General features: G+C 37.6%; 1 protein-coding gene across 3 annotated transcripts; it reads left to right on the top strand.

Annotated features, from left to right (window-relative positions):
- Positions 1–979: 979 nt before the first annotated feature.
- On the top strand, positions 980–11799 carry ZNF207 (zinc finger protein 207). Of its 3 annotated transcripts, XM_009894790.1 has the most exons (12): positions 985–1106; positions 1563–1701; positions 2320–2490; positions 3195–3270; positions 3762–3809; positions 5978–6048; positions 7208–7368; positions 8163–8255; positions 9460–9702; positions 10393–10555; positions 10730–10913; positions 11136–11799. In XM_009894790.1, the coding sequence occupies exons 1-11, from the start codon at positions 1101–1103 to the stop codon at positions 10888–10890; spliced, it is 1332 nt and encodes a 443-aa protein (XP_009893092.1). In that variant the 5' UTR covers positions 985–1100; the 3' UTR covers positions 10891–10913; positions 11136–11799. The 3 variants fall into 3 exon arrangements, 2 of the variants coding, with proteins under 2 accessions (XP_009893092.1, XP_009893093.1); XR_717929.1 differs by lacking the exons at positions 3762–3809; positions 8163–8255 and having other exon boundaries at positions 980–1106; positions 2323–2490; positions 5978–6078; positions 10730–11799; XM_009894791.1 differs by lacking the exons at positions 3762–3809; positions 8163–8255 and having other exon boundaries at positions 2323–2490; positions 10730–11799.
- The last annotated feature ends 3543 nt before the right edge of the window (positions 11800–15342 follow it).

Raw genomic sequence — 15342 nt, 5'->3', positions numbered from 1 at the left:
AAGGCGGGGAGGCCCGCCGCTCCTCCGGCCGGCTGTCCCTGCAGCTCCTGTGGATAGGCCCGGCCGGATTGCCGAGGTCGTGGGGAAAATGGAGAACGGCCTTTATCTCACGGGGGAAAGATTGTTAGCAGAAGAAAATCCTGCCTCTGATAAATAGAGTTCTTTAAGAAGGGGGAAGATGTGCTTAAAAGAGGCTTTTTGAAAACATTTTTTTTGGGGGTGGAGAGGAGGCCTTTCAGATTTGTAATTGCTGCATCAAAACCTCGTATAATTTCTCAGTATCCGGAAATACCGCTTTTTACTCCTTCACAATCTGCTTTTTGTTGTGGGGGTGATTACAGATTTGCCTTTTCTCTAAAAAGTTTCTGCCCAATGTAAAATTGTTTAATAAAGGAATTTCTAAGCCGCTCTGAGATATATTTTTTTTCTGCACTGTTTTATGTTGGAAGGCATCTATGCTTCTGTTTTAGGTGTCATAAGAATGGATGGATGACTGAAAAAGGAAATAAATTTTTAACTGGAAACATTTGTTTTGTAAATGTTAGCTACTGATACTTGTCATTAAATAGACAGTACTTCTAAGTATTTAGCATCACTTCCCTTTTGTGGATTTCAAGTCTATTTCTTCTTCATTGCATTAACAACTTTATTTTAATGTACATGTACACGGCGAAGGAATGACTCCATTTAGAAATAACTAGGGCTTGAAAGGCATGTGTCAAAGAGTGTGAAATCAAATCACGATTCTGATTGTGTGCACGCATCTGTCTGAAGAGGGAAATGCTGAATGGTATGAGGGAGAGGTGTCATTTCAGACATCACTGAAATGTTTGTCGTGCTTTGAATGCTCAGAGATGCTTCCGGTCTTTGATTGGTTGAGGTTTTTTGCTTTAGAAAAAATCAGAATGATGCTAATTAACTTAGTGTTATATAGAAGGTCACTTTCAGGATTAAATGTTTCCTTAACAGCTTTCAATAGGTACTGTAACAGGGATTTTGATGATGAAAAAATCCTTATACAGCATCAAAAAGCAAAGCACTTTAAATGTCATATATGTCATAAGAAACTGTATACAGGACCTGGTTTAGCTATACATTGCATGCAGGTAAGCAATTTTAGACTTGTATAAGCTTTTCTTAACAGTATCTAAGGTTGGAAACAATAGTGAACTTAAAAAGGGGTAGGGGTGGGGCATTGGGGGCTTCCAGAGTCTTAAAAACTGATGAGAAAAAGACAGCAATGGTCTTTTTCCAGAACAGGAGTCCTGCTGTGTCAGCAGTCATGTGGAGAGTATGCAGTAGAGTTCTCTGCTGTCATTTTTGAGGTGTAGGAGGAGGGAAGAAATTGTATTGTTTTGGTGTTCAGAAGACAAGTTTATATAAACATTTTAGAAGCTAATTGTAGTTAACAGTGATTAGGAAGCACGTATCAAGAAAATGCTTGGCCAGGGAGATTATTCCCATTAAGGATGTTTCTCTTTTATCTTGAAACTGGATGAAGAACATGTAGACTCTAACCTGAATCGTGGTCAGGAGGATTATTTTTTTTCTTTTTCCTTTAGGTACATAAAGAAACAATAGATGCTGTTCCAAATGCTATTCCTGGAAGAACAGACATTGAACTGGAAATCTATGGCATGGAGGGCATTCCAGAAAAGGATATGGAGGAACGGAGGAGGTTACTTGAACAAAAAACTCAGGGTAAAGCGTAATCTCACTAGTTATCTGTTGTTTCCTTAGTCTGTTTCTTACTGATACTAAGCTGTGTGATGCAGGTCTCAATTCTCAGAGGAGTAAGGTTTAGGTTTAATGCATTCTCTAACTGCAGCTCTAGACATTTGCCAGTCATGTAGAGGATGAGAGATTTTTCTTTTCCAGTTCAGAAATAGCTGCATGCCAGCGCAGCTACAGCAATTAGCTACTGTATATGGGGATGGTGATTTTATTTTTGAGAGTAAGGGGAGGAAGGGCCAGGGGTGTTACAAGCCTGATGATACCCAAATACTTAGATTTCTTTGCTGTTTAAGTAGACCTTTGTCTGAACTGCTTTGGCTTGTTCTGGACAGCATGAGACTGATGTGAAGGAATATGCCTGTTTATGTTGAGAGTTATCACAGTCTGAGCCACTTTCCTTCCCTTTATTACTGTATATACAGGTAGGCTCAGTTAGTTTTTCTTCTTTGTAATTCCGTGAATTTTTGAACGTGCTGATAAGATCTGAATTTTCTTATTTTTGTTCCAGCTAGAATACCATAGATAAAATGAATTTTGTAGAATGTCATTTGCCTTCAGTCTGACCATATACCTTATACTCTTTAGCAGAAAGCCAGAAAAAGAAACAACAGGATGATTCTGATGAGTATGAAGATGATGAATCTGCAGCTTCAACTTCATTTCAACCTCAGCAAGTTCAGCCACAGCAGGGGTACATTCCCCCAATGGCACAACCAGGTTTGCCTCCTGTGCCCGGTGCACCAGGGATGCCTCCAGGTGAGATGGTGTTTTAAGCTAGTTGCAGAAAAGCTGTGTAGAAACACAAATTGCTGTTTGTATGCTGGAATAATAATCTGCCCTTTTCTAACACTGGGTGCTAGAGGTCACAAAATAGTTTTGTGAGGTGCACAGAAGCAGTTTCTTCATTTTCTTCCCCCATTCTCTGTGTGCGCACACGTTTTCTATTGTGAAGTAGATAAGATACCTAATGTTTGCATCTAGATTAAGGGAATGTTAATATAGCAGTAAGACAGATTAATACTTTAAACATTAAGTCTACCAATTATATTTGTTTGTGGTATTTTGTAACAAGATTTTGGAAACAGGGCAGAAAGGCTGCCATATATCTAGATGCTGCTGACACAGAACAAGCAGTTTTTACCCAGGCCACAAATACATTGAGGAAGGAATTTTGGTTAGTGACAGCGAGCAAAAACTGGTCTCATTAGATTTTCGGTAATGATAAGGAATGTTCTTTGGAGGCTACTAGGTAAATTTACAGAGTCTTGCAGGACTGAGGACAATGAAGTCAGATTTGTAGATAATCTTTTTATATTGCATTGTTTGTAAGCAGCGTTATTCCAAAACCCCAATCTTTTAGAGTTTCCTGTAAAGCATTTATCCAGTCTAAATTTATTAGATGAGATTTATTAGTGGATTGTATGTTGTCGGAGTTGTTTAAAATTTATGTTTCTTTCAAGGTATACCACCGTTAATGGCAGGTGTTCCACCTATGATGCCTGGAATGCCTCCAGTTATGCCTGGAATGCCACCTGGGTGAGTAGCAAGGAAGACTTAGTATTACGTGTTCATACGGTGTGTTTTAAACTGTCACAGAAAAAGTAAAGTTAATTAGAAAAATATACATAGGAACCTGTGAACTCTATAACCTTAATATTAAGACTAACCAAAGAACTGGATGGCTGTAAACCAACATTAAAAATATGGCCAAACTGTTGAGTTTGTTTATAAAGTATGTTGGCTTTCTTGTAACTTTATTGAGTAGTAGTATAATAACTTAAAGCTTTGTTGTGTTGGTTTAGAGCCTTCTGTGAACTACTGTTCCTTTGTGTATTGCACATATGTTGTGCATCTGGTTATCAGTTATCAACTTAACAGGAAAAATACTGGATAATTTAATTTTTTCTTGTATTTTGGGCAAAAGTAATATGTGGGTTTTATGCTTGTTTGGGGTTGACACCGTACCCTGTCACAGTGTGTTTGGAAAATCACAGTTAGATTTTTGATTTTGTCATAAATTTTCACAGATTACATCAACAGAGAAAATACATGCAGTCATTTTGTGGTGGAAACATGTAAGCATCTCATTAATGTAATTCTAGGTACCTTCATTATGCCATTTTATGTCATGTTTTTGATAAGCTTGAAATTGTCTTACTGAAAACCTCTGAATGTTGCCTAGGAATTTGGGGAAAATGTCTGGTTTTGTTATTGTATAATAGCTGAAGTTTTTATGCTTTATTTAAATGAATATTACAAACCTACATGTTATGAGAAATGCATTCTACAAAATATTGACCAAATAGACCCTTAGGGACATATAATGTCTTTTGAACCAGAGTGCAGCTCCATGTGCTCAGTCCTTTACACTGTAGGACATACTGCAGGAACTTTGTTTCTAAGTTTTAAAGTTCACTGATGTGAAAGGTTGTTCTCTTCTGAGACATAAATGTTGTTTTAACAGTCTTAGAATTTAAAAATCGTGCCATAGTTGAACATCTTGTGAATGCTTATCATGACTAGCTTTTCTGTGTGGAAACTGAACAGAATTTTCTGAAGCTTGCTGGTGCTTAGTCCTCCTTAAACTCTTTGTTAACTTCAGGTGAATGTAATGTCATCTAGTAAGAGACAAATTAATTTGCCAAAAGTTCAGTGCCCTTTCATTTTGGTGAAAGGGGAGAGGGGTAGTGTTGCATTATGCTTTTACCTAGTTTAGTCTAAAATTTTGCTTGCTTAACTTGATGATCTTCTGTTTCAAAATGAGCAAAGAAGAATTAAGACCTAGGAAGCAACTTTGGGTTTAGCGTGACACCAGTTCTAGCACTACCCCTGCAGTTTCTCAGAAGGTCGTCTTTCTGGTGGCAAGCAACCAGCACTTTTTGGGGGGGGTCTAACAGATAGTTGTCAAAATGGGTGGCAAGACTGTTTGCCTTCTCCAGCCATTAACCCAGAAAAGGAGCAGTGGTACTATGTTCCCAGTCACTGTTGCTTCTGCATTGGTTGTTCCTTTTGCAGCAGTGGTAGAGAAGTTGAGAAGAAAAATAAGACTGGGTAGCAATTTGCTTTGCAGAATGAATGCTTGCCTGTTTATGACGATTTGTTTTGATTTTGAAACAGCAATGGTGCAGGTTTCTTGACTTTGTCATACAAACAGAAACTGCTTCTTAGTGGGGTTTTGGTGGGTGCTTGGCTGCTATGTATCTGCTTATCTTGCTGACTAAAGTAATAAACATTTTTTTATTTTGTTTCCCTAATCCAGCTTCAAGTATCTGGAAAAAATTAAGCAAACTTAGCTACACTTGGTTTGTTCCCTGTAAAAGAATCGTATATGTTCATCTGTAGCTTCCCAATTTAAAGCACTTAGTGTTGTAGACAGCTTATTTTTTATGGAGTTGCAGCCCTGTGCAGGAGGAATTGGCTTATATTAAGGGTTGTATGTATAGTTTAGATGGGGAACATGTATTAATTTGTATTGTGGTTTAGTAGGTAAGGATAAAAGGAGAAATTTAGACGCTACCTTTCTGTTAGGAAGTACAGACCAATTTTTTTTCTCCAGGTATCAGTAGCAAGGAAAAAAGCCTGTTTTTAATATGAAGGAAAAATATACCATAATAAGGACTTCTCATTAAAAAAAAATAATTAAAAATCTTAGAATAGGGAGTATTTACCGTAATTGAAACTCCAGAAGCTTTCTTATCCTGTGGTATCTGCTCTGCTTTTATCAGTATTTTGTGGATAGTTTTACAGATTTGGGTCGTCTGCAATTTTAAAGAGGAAGGAGAGTATGTTAAAATAGTATGAGGGTGCTGTAACCACAAATAGACTTACGGTGTCAGAAAGGAGTAATAGCAGATGTACAGCCATTTTAGTCTGATTGGAATTAGCTGGTTTTCATATGTTCAGATTTTCTGAGTGCACCAATACGAGGTTCTTGGAACACTGTGCTGAAACTAGTAGCCTGAAATAGATTTCAAGAGAGACACCAATTCCGGAAATCCAATAATAGTGGAAGTGAAAGCTTGAGGAATTAAAGTTCAAATGGAGGTTTTTTTTGTATGGTTTTGTTTTCTCTTGTGGAAAAACATTTCTAACTGTGGAGTCAGATGGTTTTGAATTGCCTCTGTTCAGGGCTTCTTGAAATTATTTACCTTTTTTTTTTTTTTTAATCTAATACAGGTATGTGCCAGTTGTCTTGAGAGTTTATTGTGAGCGTTCAAACCAGTGTTCGTTTTCTGTTTAATAGGATGATGCCGATGGGTGGAATGATGCCTCCTGGGCCAGGAATACCACCTCTCATGCCTGGTATGCCACCAGGTAGGTCAGGGTTGTAAAACTCATATTATGGTGAGAGCTAATTTATGTTTGTTTATTTCCACTGAGATTTAGGAATTATATAAAGAATATACAGACATATGCCACCACCTTGGTGTGGATTGATTGCCACAAAAGCCACTCTTGTGCGTAGGTTGAGGGGTTCACTTACGGCTTTTGATGATAAATAATTAATTGTGTTTGGTACCATTGTGAAGGTAAAAAATAAAATACGGTTTTCTCTTCCTATTGCACTTTCTCTGGCTTTTGTGTTGCCTCGTCTTTCTTTATCCCTTTTTTTAATGTCTGTGGCTGCTGCTGGAAAATTGTAATGATTGAAAATGTTGCGGGAAGTGAGAAATAAGTGTTGGTGACATACTCACGTAATGAACCTGCTGTGTGAAGAAACAAACTGGTATTTTTGTCTCTTACCATAGCTAGAAGAGTTGTTTCTTGAGCTTGTGCAGCTCTTAAGCAGCCTTAAGTTCTCAGAGTGTTCCACCTGACCAGCAGCTATGCTGTGATGGCTTGAGATTTGCCCACATTTCTCACTGGAGGAGGAGCCAAGCCAGTAGGACAGTTACAGCTTAGTTATCCTGTGCAGTTATATGATGGAACCCATGAGCTGTTACCTTCCTATCTCTGAACCTCTGCTAGAGCCCCACACATACTAAGTGCGTGTATTGTGTTGATAAGCTACAAAAAGTAGTCTTGTGTCACTGTTCCACTGTGCTCAAAAGCCGCTAGCAAAGCTGATCTGTGTTTTGGTGAAAGTTCTGATGGTGTTCATAATAGCTGCATGTTGTGGATTTTGTAACAGTCTTACCCACGCGTTTGGCCGCATAGATGCAGTGTGTTGGAAACCGTTACAGCATTAATTGCATTGATTTATTGAAAGCATAAAGTTCCTCATCGTTGAAGCTTCTGTAGAAAACGGAACTTAATTCAGTATTGCTCTGAAGTGTTTGAGGTTACTGCCTATGTGTGGATGTTTATTGGTGACTGCTGACAGTACCCTTTGTCACGTTTTCTTTTACTGTTGCCTTAAAAATACATCTTCCTTGAGGAAGACACTGTTTTAGGCAACACCAAACTGAATCCTCTAAAGGAATATTCTTACTTCCTTCAGCCTGATGGGTTAACAATTTTTTGTGGCTTGTAGGTATGCCACCACCTGTTGGTCCTCGTCCTGGGATGCCTCCGATGACACAAGCACAGCCTGTTACAGCACCGGGCATTCTTAACAGGCCTCCAGCTCCTGCTGCATCGGCACCTACCCCCCAGCCTCCAGTTACTAAACCACTCTTCCCAAGTGCGGGGCAGGTAAGGTACCTCATAGCCCAGAATCTGTTGTTACATTCTTCAAATTGCCACTGTGTGAGCAGTGTCTATTCTTTATTATTAAGGCAGCCCAAGAAATGACTGGTTAAGTTTCTTGCTTGTGTTGATTCTTAAGTTTAATTCAGTGTAGTGCTTGAATGAATTTTAAATGATTCTTTTGTTTGTCTTGTAACAGCCATGAAACCAGACAGAAGTTGAGTAAGCAGATGGGGAAGAAAAGAGTAGGCAGAACACTTCTTGAGTTTGTACTTTGGGTGGGCGAAGGGACACGTTAGTCAGCTACAGGAATCTGATTGCATGGAACTTTACCTAAAATTTCCAAAGTATAAATCTGGATATGACTTGTACTCTCCTGTTCTTTTCATAATGGGCTCTCTACTGATAGATGGACTAATTTATTCTGTAGTCTTGTTAAACTGGTTAAACATTGCCTGCATTGGGAGTCTTTTTACTTTAAAAAGTTAAGGAGTAAGTTGAGGTAGCAAAAATGTCTTTAAATGTTTTTGGGGAGTAAGTGGGGAATTGATAGTGGCTTGTGACCTCTACCGTTGATTGCAGTTGTGTGTAAGTCCTGAAGTTTTTACTTGCTTTCAAGTGTGTTGCAGAAACCTTCATAGTATACTATTTGCATTTGGGACTTCTGCAGGGAAGATACTTGTTTACAAATACACAGTCCTTTCATAAGAGAGGACTTAGCTTAAGAAATCCTTTCATCTGGATACTTTCCACCCATTTGTTTGGAGACTTTTCACTGTTTCCTTTCTTTTATGCTACAGATGGGGACACCTGTCACAAGCTCAAGTGCAGCTTCCTCCAATTCAGAAAGTCTGTCAGCATCTTCTAACGCTCTGTTTCCTAGCACAGCACAAGTACGCAGGAAGTCACAGTTGAAAACAAATTGCTTTGCAACTTAACCCTTTGGACCGTTCTGTAAAATCTAAAATTTGACTAAACATCTTCAGATAATATCTGTTACATTCCTGATTATGTTTAGCTGGTAAAACTGCAGAGTCCTTGATTGTGAGTTGCATTTTACTAGAAATAAGCATGTCAAAGTGCCCAGTATTTTTTAGCATGAAAGAATGAAATGTTACATCCTGGTTCTAAAGGGTTAAAGAAGCATGAAAGCAGTTAAATGCATTTTAGTGGGCAGTGGTTAGCTTGATGCATGGTGAAGGCTTTTTAGTTTATGTTGTTTAATATGGTACACGATAATGTAGGGAATTTTGTAATTTGCATTATGTGCAAAAAATTGAAATATTTTTGTATTGATTGGAAAGTTCAGATAATTGTACAGTGACTAAAACCAAAAGCATTCTCTCATAACTAAAGCTTGCTTTGGAGATTGCTGCGTCTTCAGAGAAAGCTTGGTAAAGCAAACCTTTCTTGTCTAACAGTTTTAATTTAAGAAAAACATAGCAAAGATGAGATACTGGAATCTGTAGTGGACCTCATGTCTGCCTTCAGTTGATTCTTCGTTTGCACACAAGATTAAAGATCTACAGAGAGACATAGTACTTTGTGAAAATACTGCAGTGTTTTTATAGAGAGAACGCTTAAAACAAGAACCGTGACACACTAGCGCTTTCTTAAGTATTTAATTAAAACATTTCTTATATAGTTAATTGTAATGAATACTAACACTGAGCTGTACTCTAAGCTAATGGTTGCTAAAGTATGCAAATAATTTAGGGAGAGAACAACGAATTTATGCTTATAGGCTCTTAATAAAACAGTAATTTAGAATAGGTAGACATTTGCCAAACTGAGTATTTGGGATAAAAATTTTTATAGTGTTTTTTTTTTTTGTTATTGTTCCTTTTTTCTAGTTGTGGCTTTTGACCTGCAAATTTTAGACTTTCCAGTGTGTGTGTGTGTATATATGTGTGTATATACTGGGTTTTATTTTGTCTTGTTTTCGGTTGCTCTAGTATGCAATAAGGCTGAACTTTACTTTTGTCAAGCTTGTTTTAATTCTGTATCTCACTGGAAGGTTTCAGAGCTCTAACAGACATCATTTAAGTTTTCTTATGCTTTGAGAAATAAATATTGATCTATCTCTGTGTTTCACAGGCTGCAGCAGCTGTTCCAGGTCCAGTTGGTACTGATTTCAAACCTTTGAATTCTACACCTGCAACAACAACAGAACCCCCAAAACCTACATTCCCAGCTTACACACAGTCTACAGCCTCAACCACTAGCACGACAAACAGTACTGCAGCTAAACCAGCTACATCTATAACAAGTAAGCCAGCTACCCTCACAACAACCAGTGCAACCAGTAAGTTGATCCATCCAGATGAGGATATATCACTGGTAAGTTAAAATATTTACATTGTCTTATTGAAAAACGCAGTTTATGCTGATATATCTGATTAAATAGAATTTCTTCTGTGCTTTGCATTATGCGTATTTTACTGATGGTAAGAGTGCAAGCTGCAGAATTAACGTAACAGAACCGTTCATCCAGAAAACTTCTTTGATTGCAAAGTGATGACTGGCAAATCTTGCTGCAGATCCAAGACTTACTTTTGTTGGTGATAGGAAATTACTCAACACAAAATCTAATTTGGACTTTTTTTACGTGTGGCTTAAGCTTGAGTTAAATACATATGGCTAATGACCGTAGGACAAAAGACTTAACAGTTTGAAGTGGTCTTGGTGCTATTACAGCAGTCAGCAATCTAGGATTTATGGATGAAACACATGAAACAATTTCAGTTCAGATATCTTTAGATTTGTGTTTGTCTTTTTTGTCTCAACTTGTTACTCAGCTGAGGGACGAGGAGAATTTGTGTTGCTGCATTGGCCCATATTAATACAGTAACTTTGAAGGAAGGGGGAAAAATCCAAATGTTACTGTGTAATGTTACTAGTAGGAGTTTTTGAACCTGTGGTAGTTGAAATAGTTTAGTACCTGTAATCTGCTTTGTTACGCTTTTTATTTACTTTGCTTATGGTGAGTTTAGTCTTACAATGTGTTACGGTTGTCCATCCTTGTTTTAGGAAGAGAGAAGGGCACAGTTGCCTAAATATCAGCGTAATCTTCCTCGACCAGGACAGGCTTCCTTGGGTAATCCACCAGTTGGACCAATTGGAGGTATGATGCCACCACAGCCAGGGATTCCTCCACAGCAGCAAGGAATGAGACCTCCCATGCCACCTCATGGTAATCATAAGTTTCATTTTCTTGAAAAGATTTGTCTTTGCCATAAACTTTTTTAAAACTTGAAGTGGCATATACTGGCAGGGGGGTGTAGCTTTTCACAAAATGCAATTTCTACCCATTATTTTATGGGGGAAAAAAAAAGTATTGTTTGCATCTTAAATGTTCTGTTTATAGGTCAGTATGGTGCTCATCACCAGGGCATGCCAGGATATCTTCCTGGAGCAATGCCTCCATACGGTCAGGGACCTCCGATGGTGCCCCCTTACCAAAGTGGACCTCCTCGACCTCCAATGGGAATGAGACCTCCTGTAATGTCGCAAGGTGGCCGCTACTGATGCTACTACACACGCTCTAATAGGTTTGGAGATTAAACCTTTTCTCATCTTGTGCTGTTAATATAGCCGAGCTTCCGTCAATTAAGGCTTCATTGTGACTTTAAAAAAAAATAAGTATCTTCCCACATGCAAGGAGCTATTGGACATTCTTATTTTACACGGGAAAAATTATTTGGAATAATAACAGGAACTTTTCCTGATGTTGCAATTTATACTGTATGGCTTCTTTTTCATGTTTCATCTAGGTTTTTAGAAGTGAAGTATAGTAAATATGGTTCGTTAAATTGTGAAGGCGCTGGAATTACATGAACATACCACCTTAAAGGCAAGTTCTGTAACATTACGTTGCTATTTGTGAAATGATGCCTTCACAGCACTTCAAGTGCTGTTGGACTTCATGTCCCCAACATAGTTTGGTGAGGGCTGTAACTGTTCCCAACTACTTGTACATTTAAGTCTGAACTTGTAACAATATTTAATGTATTTAGAGTTCCTCCTGTTTCAGGGTTTAAGTAAACTGACCCACTAAGGTCGTGTGACTTTTCTGTACTGTTATAAACTTCATTGTAATAAAAGAAGAGAAAAATTTATATGCCTTTTTATTCATGACCAGCTGTGGACAACTGCCTGAAAGGTTTGTACAGATGCATGCTGTGGTAGCTATTGGTGTAATGAACACAGTTGTTGGTGCTGTTCTGATAAAATCTGAATTCCTTGTTCTAAAACTAAGTCACTCCTTAGCTGCTCATCTGAGTAGACAAAGACCTGTACACTTATTAACTGACTCCTCAAAAATGAGGCTGCAGGAGGCACATCTTAACTCTTGGTTGTAACTTCTCTTAATGCATATGTTTCTTTACTTGTGCTTTCTTGTCCTCAGTAAATTTTAAATGATTTCTAGTCCTGGCACTTGTAGGATGTAAAAGTGATTCCTCTGAGATGCATCCTAGTGCCAGGTGTGTCCTGTTAGCTCATTCTTCGACTGACTCTTTTTAATTTGCAAGTACATATGAATTTCAGGAGCCTTTTAGATGAAGATTTCTAGAAGCTTAGGTGCATGTCACACGGGTGAGTGACTTCCAGTTGATGTTGTATTGAAGTTGACCTGCAAAAGAGAAAAAGGAGCTTGATTTTCTTCTCAGTGTAGTAGGAGAGACAAGAGGGGCAAAAGTAATATGTGCTGTATTTTTGCTTTAAGTGTTCAGAATTTCAGATCTCGGCAGAGTCTGAAAGATGACCATTCGTTATGATCAGATGTTGGCTGAGTTTCTTGAGCCTTTTAATGAATGAAAGTGTCTAGAGTAAGAGACCTTTTTATCAGTTCTCCTAATTGCATTATCAAAGAGAGGTCTTCCCTGTATGAATTAGTCATTTGTCTGTTTATAAGAGTAGAGTGATAAATTACTGCCAAGGTTGTAATTCTCTGAATGTTTAATATCACTGTGTTAGTTTTCTGCATTTCTAATGAGAACGAAAATGTAGAGGGAGACTTATTGGAGGGAAGGGAAGTGAGAGCTTCCCTGGTCTCTTCACAACAGGGGGGAAAAAAGGAGTGGTGAATTTTTCATTTGCAGGTCAACTTTAAATACATGTTCCAGCCTCAAGCCTTATCTGTGCAATTTAATTTATGGGGATATCTCTTCCTTAGGGTAGGTTAGAAGGATTATCAGCATTTTTCTGTCAGTTTATGTTCCATAGATGATTTTGTAGATGGTGGAGGTTTTTTTTCACTTAATTATAATACTGAGCATTTTGGCTCTTTTTCTTGAAACTCTTGGGGTTATTTTAGCTGCTTGTAAGTACTTCGTGTGGCTTTATTCTGTACTGTCTTTTAATAGTCTGGAAATACAGTACAGCTAAAATACTACATTGTCTCTCAGCTTCAAACTTGGGGTCATGAAGTAGCTGATAAAAGCACTAGAGCATCCAGTACACTCTAATTGCGGCTGAATGGCCTTAGTTTAACTATTAAGAATTGTCAGGCACTCTTCGGAAGTGTTTGGCAGTTTTAAGACCATAACTCCAAGCCTCTGTTGAGAAGCAGTTCTCTCTGATCACTGATACCTGCTGATCACCTGTCAGATACGCAGTATTTGGCTTGCAAATGTGCTGAGTGGGCCTTGATGTCAGATCTTTTGTTAGTTCTTCATCTTGCTTTATACATAAGCCTAACAGATAAAACTGTTTTGCTTAGGCAATGCTTTTGTACTCTAGTTTTCTTCTGTTTATCTAATAAGGGTAATTACAAAACACTGGAGAGATTTTTACAGCGTCTCACATTAATCTTTTTTGTAATACTATACATAAAGTTCATATATTATAAATGGATCTTAATTTCTGCTTTTAAAACTATAAAACTTGTTGCTTTTTCTGAAGATCATACTGCTGCTGTAAGGATGCTTTGCCCTCCTGCCCCTAGTAAAGTAAATACCTTCTCCCTTCCGTGTCTTTCTGTAACTCATTGGTATGTTGTTTTCAGACCCCTACTTTTCCTGGGATAAATACCTGAAAACCTTACTGCATGTACTGTTAACTCAGCATATTCTGCAAGTTGTATTAATTTAAGAATTTCCCTCTTAAATAGGGAATGTCTAATTGTTCTGATAATGGTACCACTTTGTAGCTAATACTACATAGACTTGTAGCTTGGACACATTTTAATATTGAACTTTGCTTAGTCATAATGTTACGATAATCCTTCAACTAAGTACTGCCACGTATTATTCATACGGTACTCTAATAATCTTCAGCAAGCAGGTGAACAATTTTTCCATGATTTTTCATGTGGATATTTACTTTCCTGCTCCTGTCATTTCTGTGCTGTAAGAGCTGTGATGTGCCTATCTTCAGTTACTCTTGTGTCTCGTGTGTACTCTTCTGTAAAGAGGCGGGTTTTTCAGTGCGTATGTTGTCTGTTCGTCCCTGCCTTCATTTCTTTGGATACTGCTTCTTAATGTTCAGAGAGTTGGATTTATGGTGCATTTTCCAAAAAAAAGAGGAAAACTACGTTGAATGTAGTAACTGCTTGTATAAAGACTAAGGCTTGGTTTACAGTACAAAGTTTAGGGATTTTGCTGGCACAACTATGTTTATTAATATAGCGCAACAATGCAAACATTTTTTTGCTTTAGTTATAAAGCAAAAATCTCTCTTTTTGGAAAGAGATTGCAGAAGCTTTTAGGATTACAGAAAAGCATCTCTTATATCTGTTGCAGGACTCTAGTGCTATAATTACATAGGCAGATCTTTGTTTTTCAGTTGCTGCCTAAATTTGCCATGGCAAATCTTACAGTAAAGTTAAAACTTGCAAGTGGGTTTTGATCAGTCTTTAAATTGGAATGTAATGCAAAAATTGCAGAAAAAAAACCCAGGCTGCAGAAAATGTTCAGACACAGGTGGGAAAATATGTTTAGCAAAATATTAGAATTTATGGCATCTGGCATTTGTTTTAAAAGGTTCTAAATTACTTTATCTCAATATCATCATGAGAGGCTGATCTCATATCTACTGATTTTTAGAGCAAAAGGGGTGAGGCTGGCATGAAAGAACCATGGAAAGGCCCAGGCTAGTTCTTCAGAAGCCTTGATATGATTGTTTGGTACTGCCTTTAGAGCATCTTTCTGCCTTTAGCAAAGGTTGCTTTAAATAAAATACTGAAAATTTAGCTGGCTCATATAGACTAAAAATTTTTTCTTCTGGACCTTTGGATGTATTTATTCTTCCACAGATGAGATTTTTAGGTGCTGATAATAAATTTGAGGCTGGGATGTATATCTAATAATTTCAGTGGATAACTATTCCTCACTCTGTGCATGCATGGGAGTATATAAACAAGCTTCTAGAAACAGATTCAGCTGCATCCCCCTACTATGGTTTCTGCAATTATTTTAGTGTATGAAGCTCTTGAACAGTATTTACGTAGAACTGTGTAACTGACTTTCTTAAAACTTGGACAAATTGAATGGAATAAAATAACCTGCAGTTACTTTATGGGAACCAAAGAATTCCAGATATAAGATAAAAAAACGAAATGCCAAGATCACTTCAGTTATACAAACAGCAAGAAGGGCTTTATGACTCTTCAGTTAAATTGATATACCAGTCCATGAGCTGGGGCTGCAATTTAATAGGGTAACTAATGACACTTCATAGTAAACATCTTAATAATTGTACTGGTCTAGCTTCTACATAAATACTAAGGTGAGGGTGAAAATTTTCAGTGGCTGATGGAATCGTTAATTCTACTTTTTGTGAACTAGTACAGTAAATACTATCAGTTATGGGAAAAATGCCCCAAGACATCTGACTTCTTTTCCATTGATCAAGATACAAAGCAAAACAAACTGTCCAAATCAGAAATAGCTACCAACTATAAAAAGTTTTATTTGGGCCTAACAAAATAGGTGCTATAGCAGTCATTTTCTTTTGTTTGCTTGATCACTGGAATTTTGT

The sequence above is a fragment of the Charadrius vociferus genome, unplaced genomic scaffold (assembly GCF_000708025.1).
Source record: "Charadrius vociferus isolate BGI_N301 unplaced genomic scaffold, ASM70802v2 scaffold321, whole genome shotgun sequence".
Taxonomy (NCBI): Eukaryota; Metazoa; Chordata; class Aves; order Charadriiformes; family Charadriidae; genus Charadrius; species Charadrius vociferus.
This window is presented reverse-complemented; position numbering and strand designations above follow the sequence as displayed.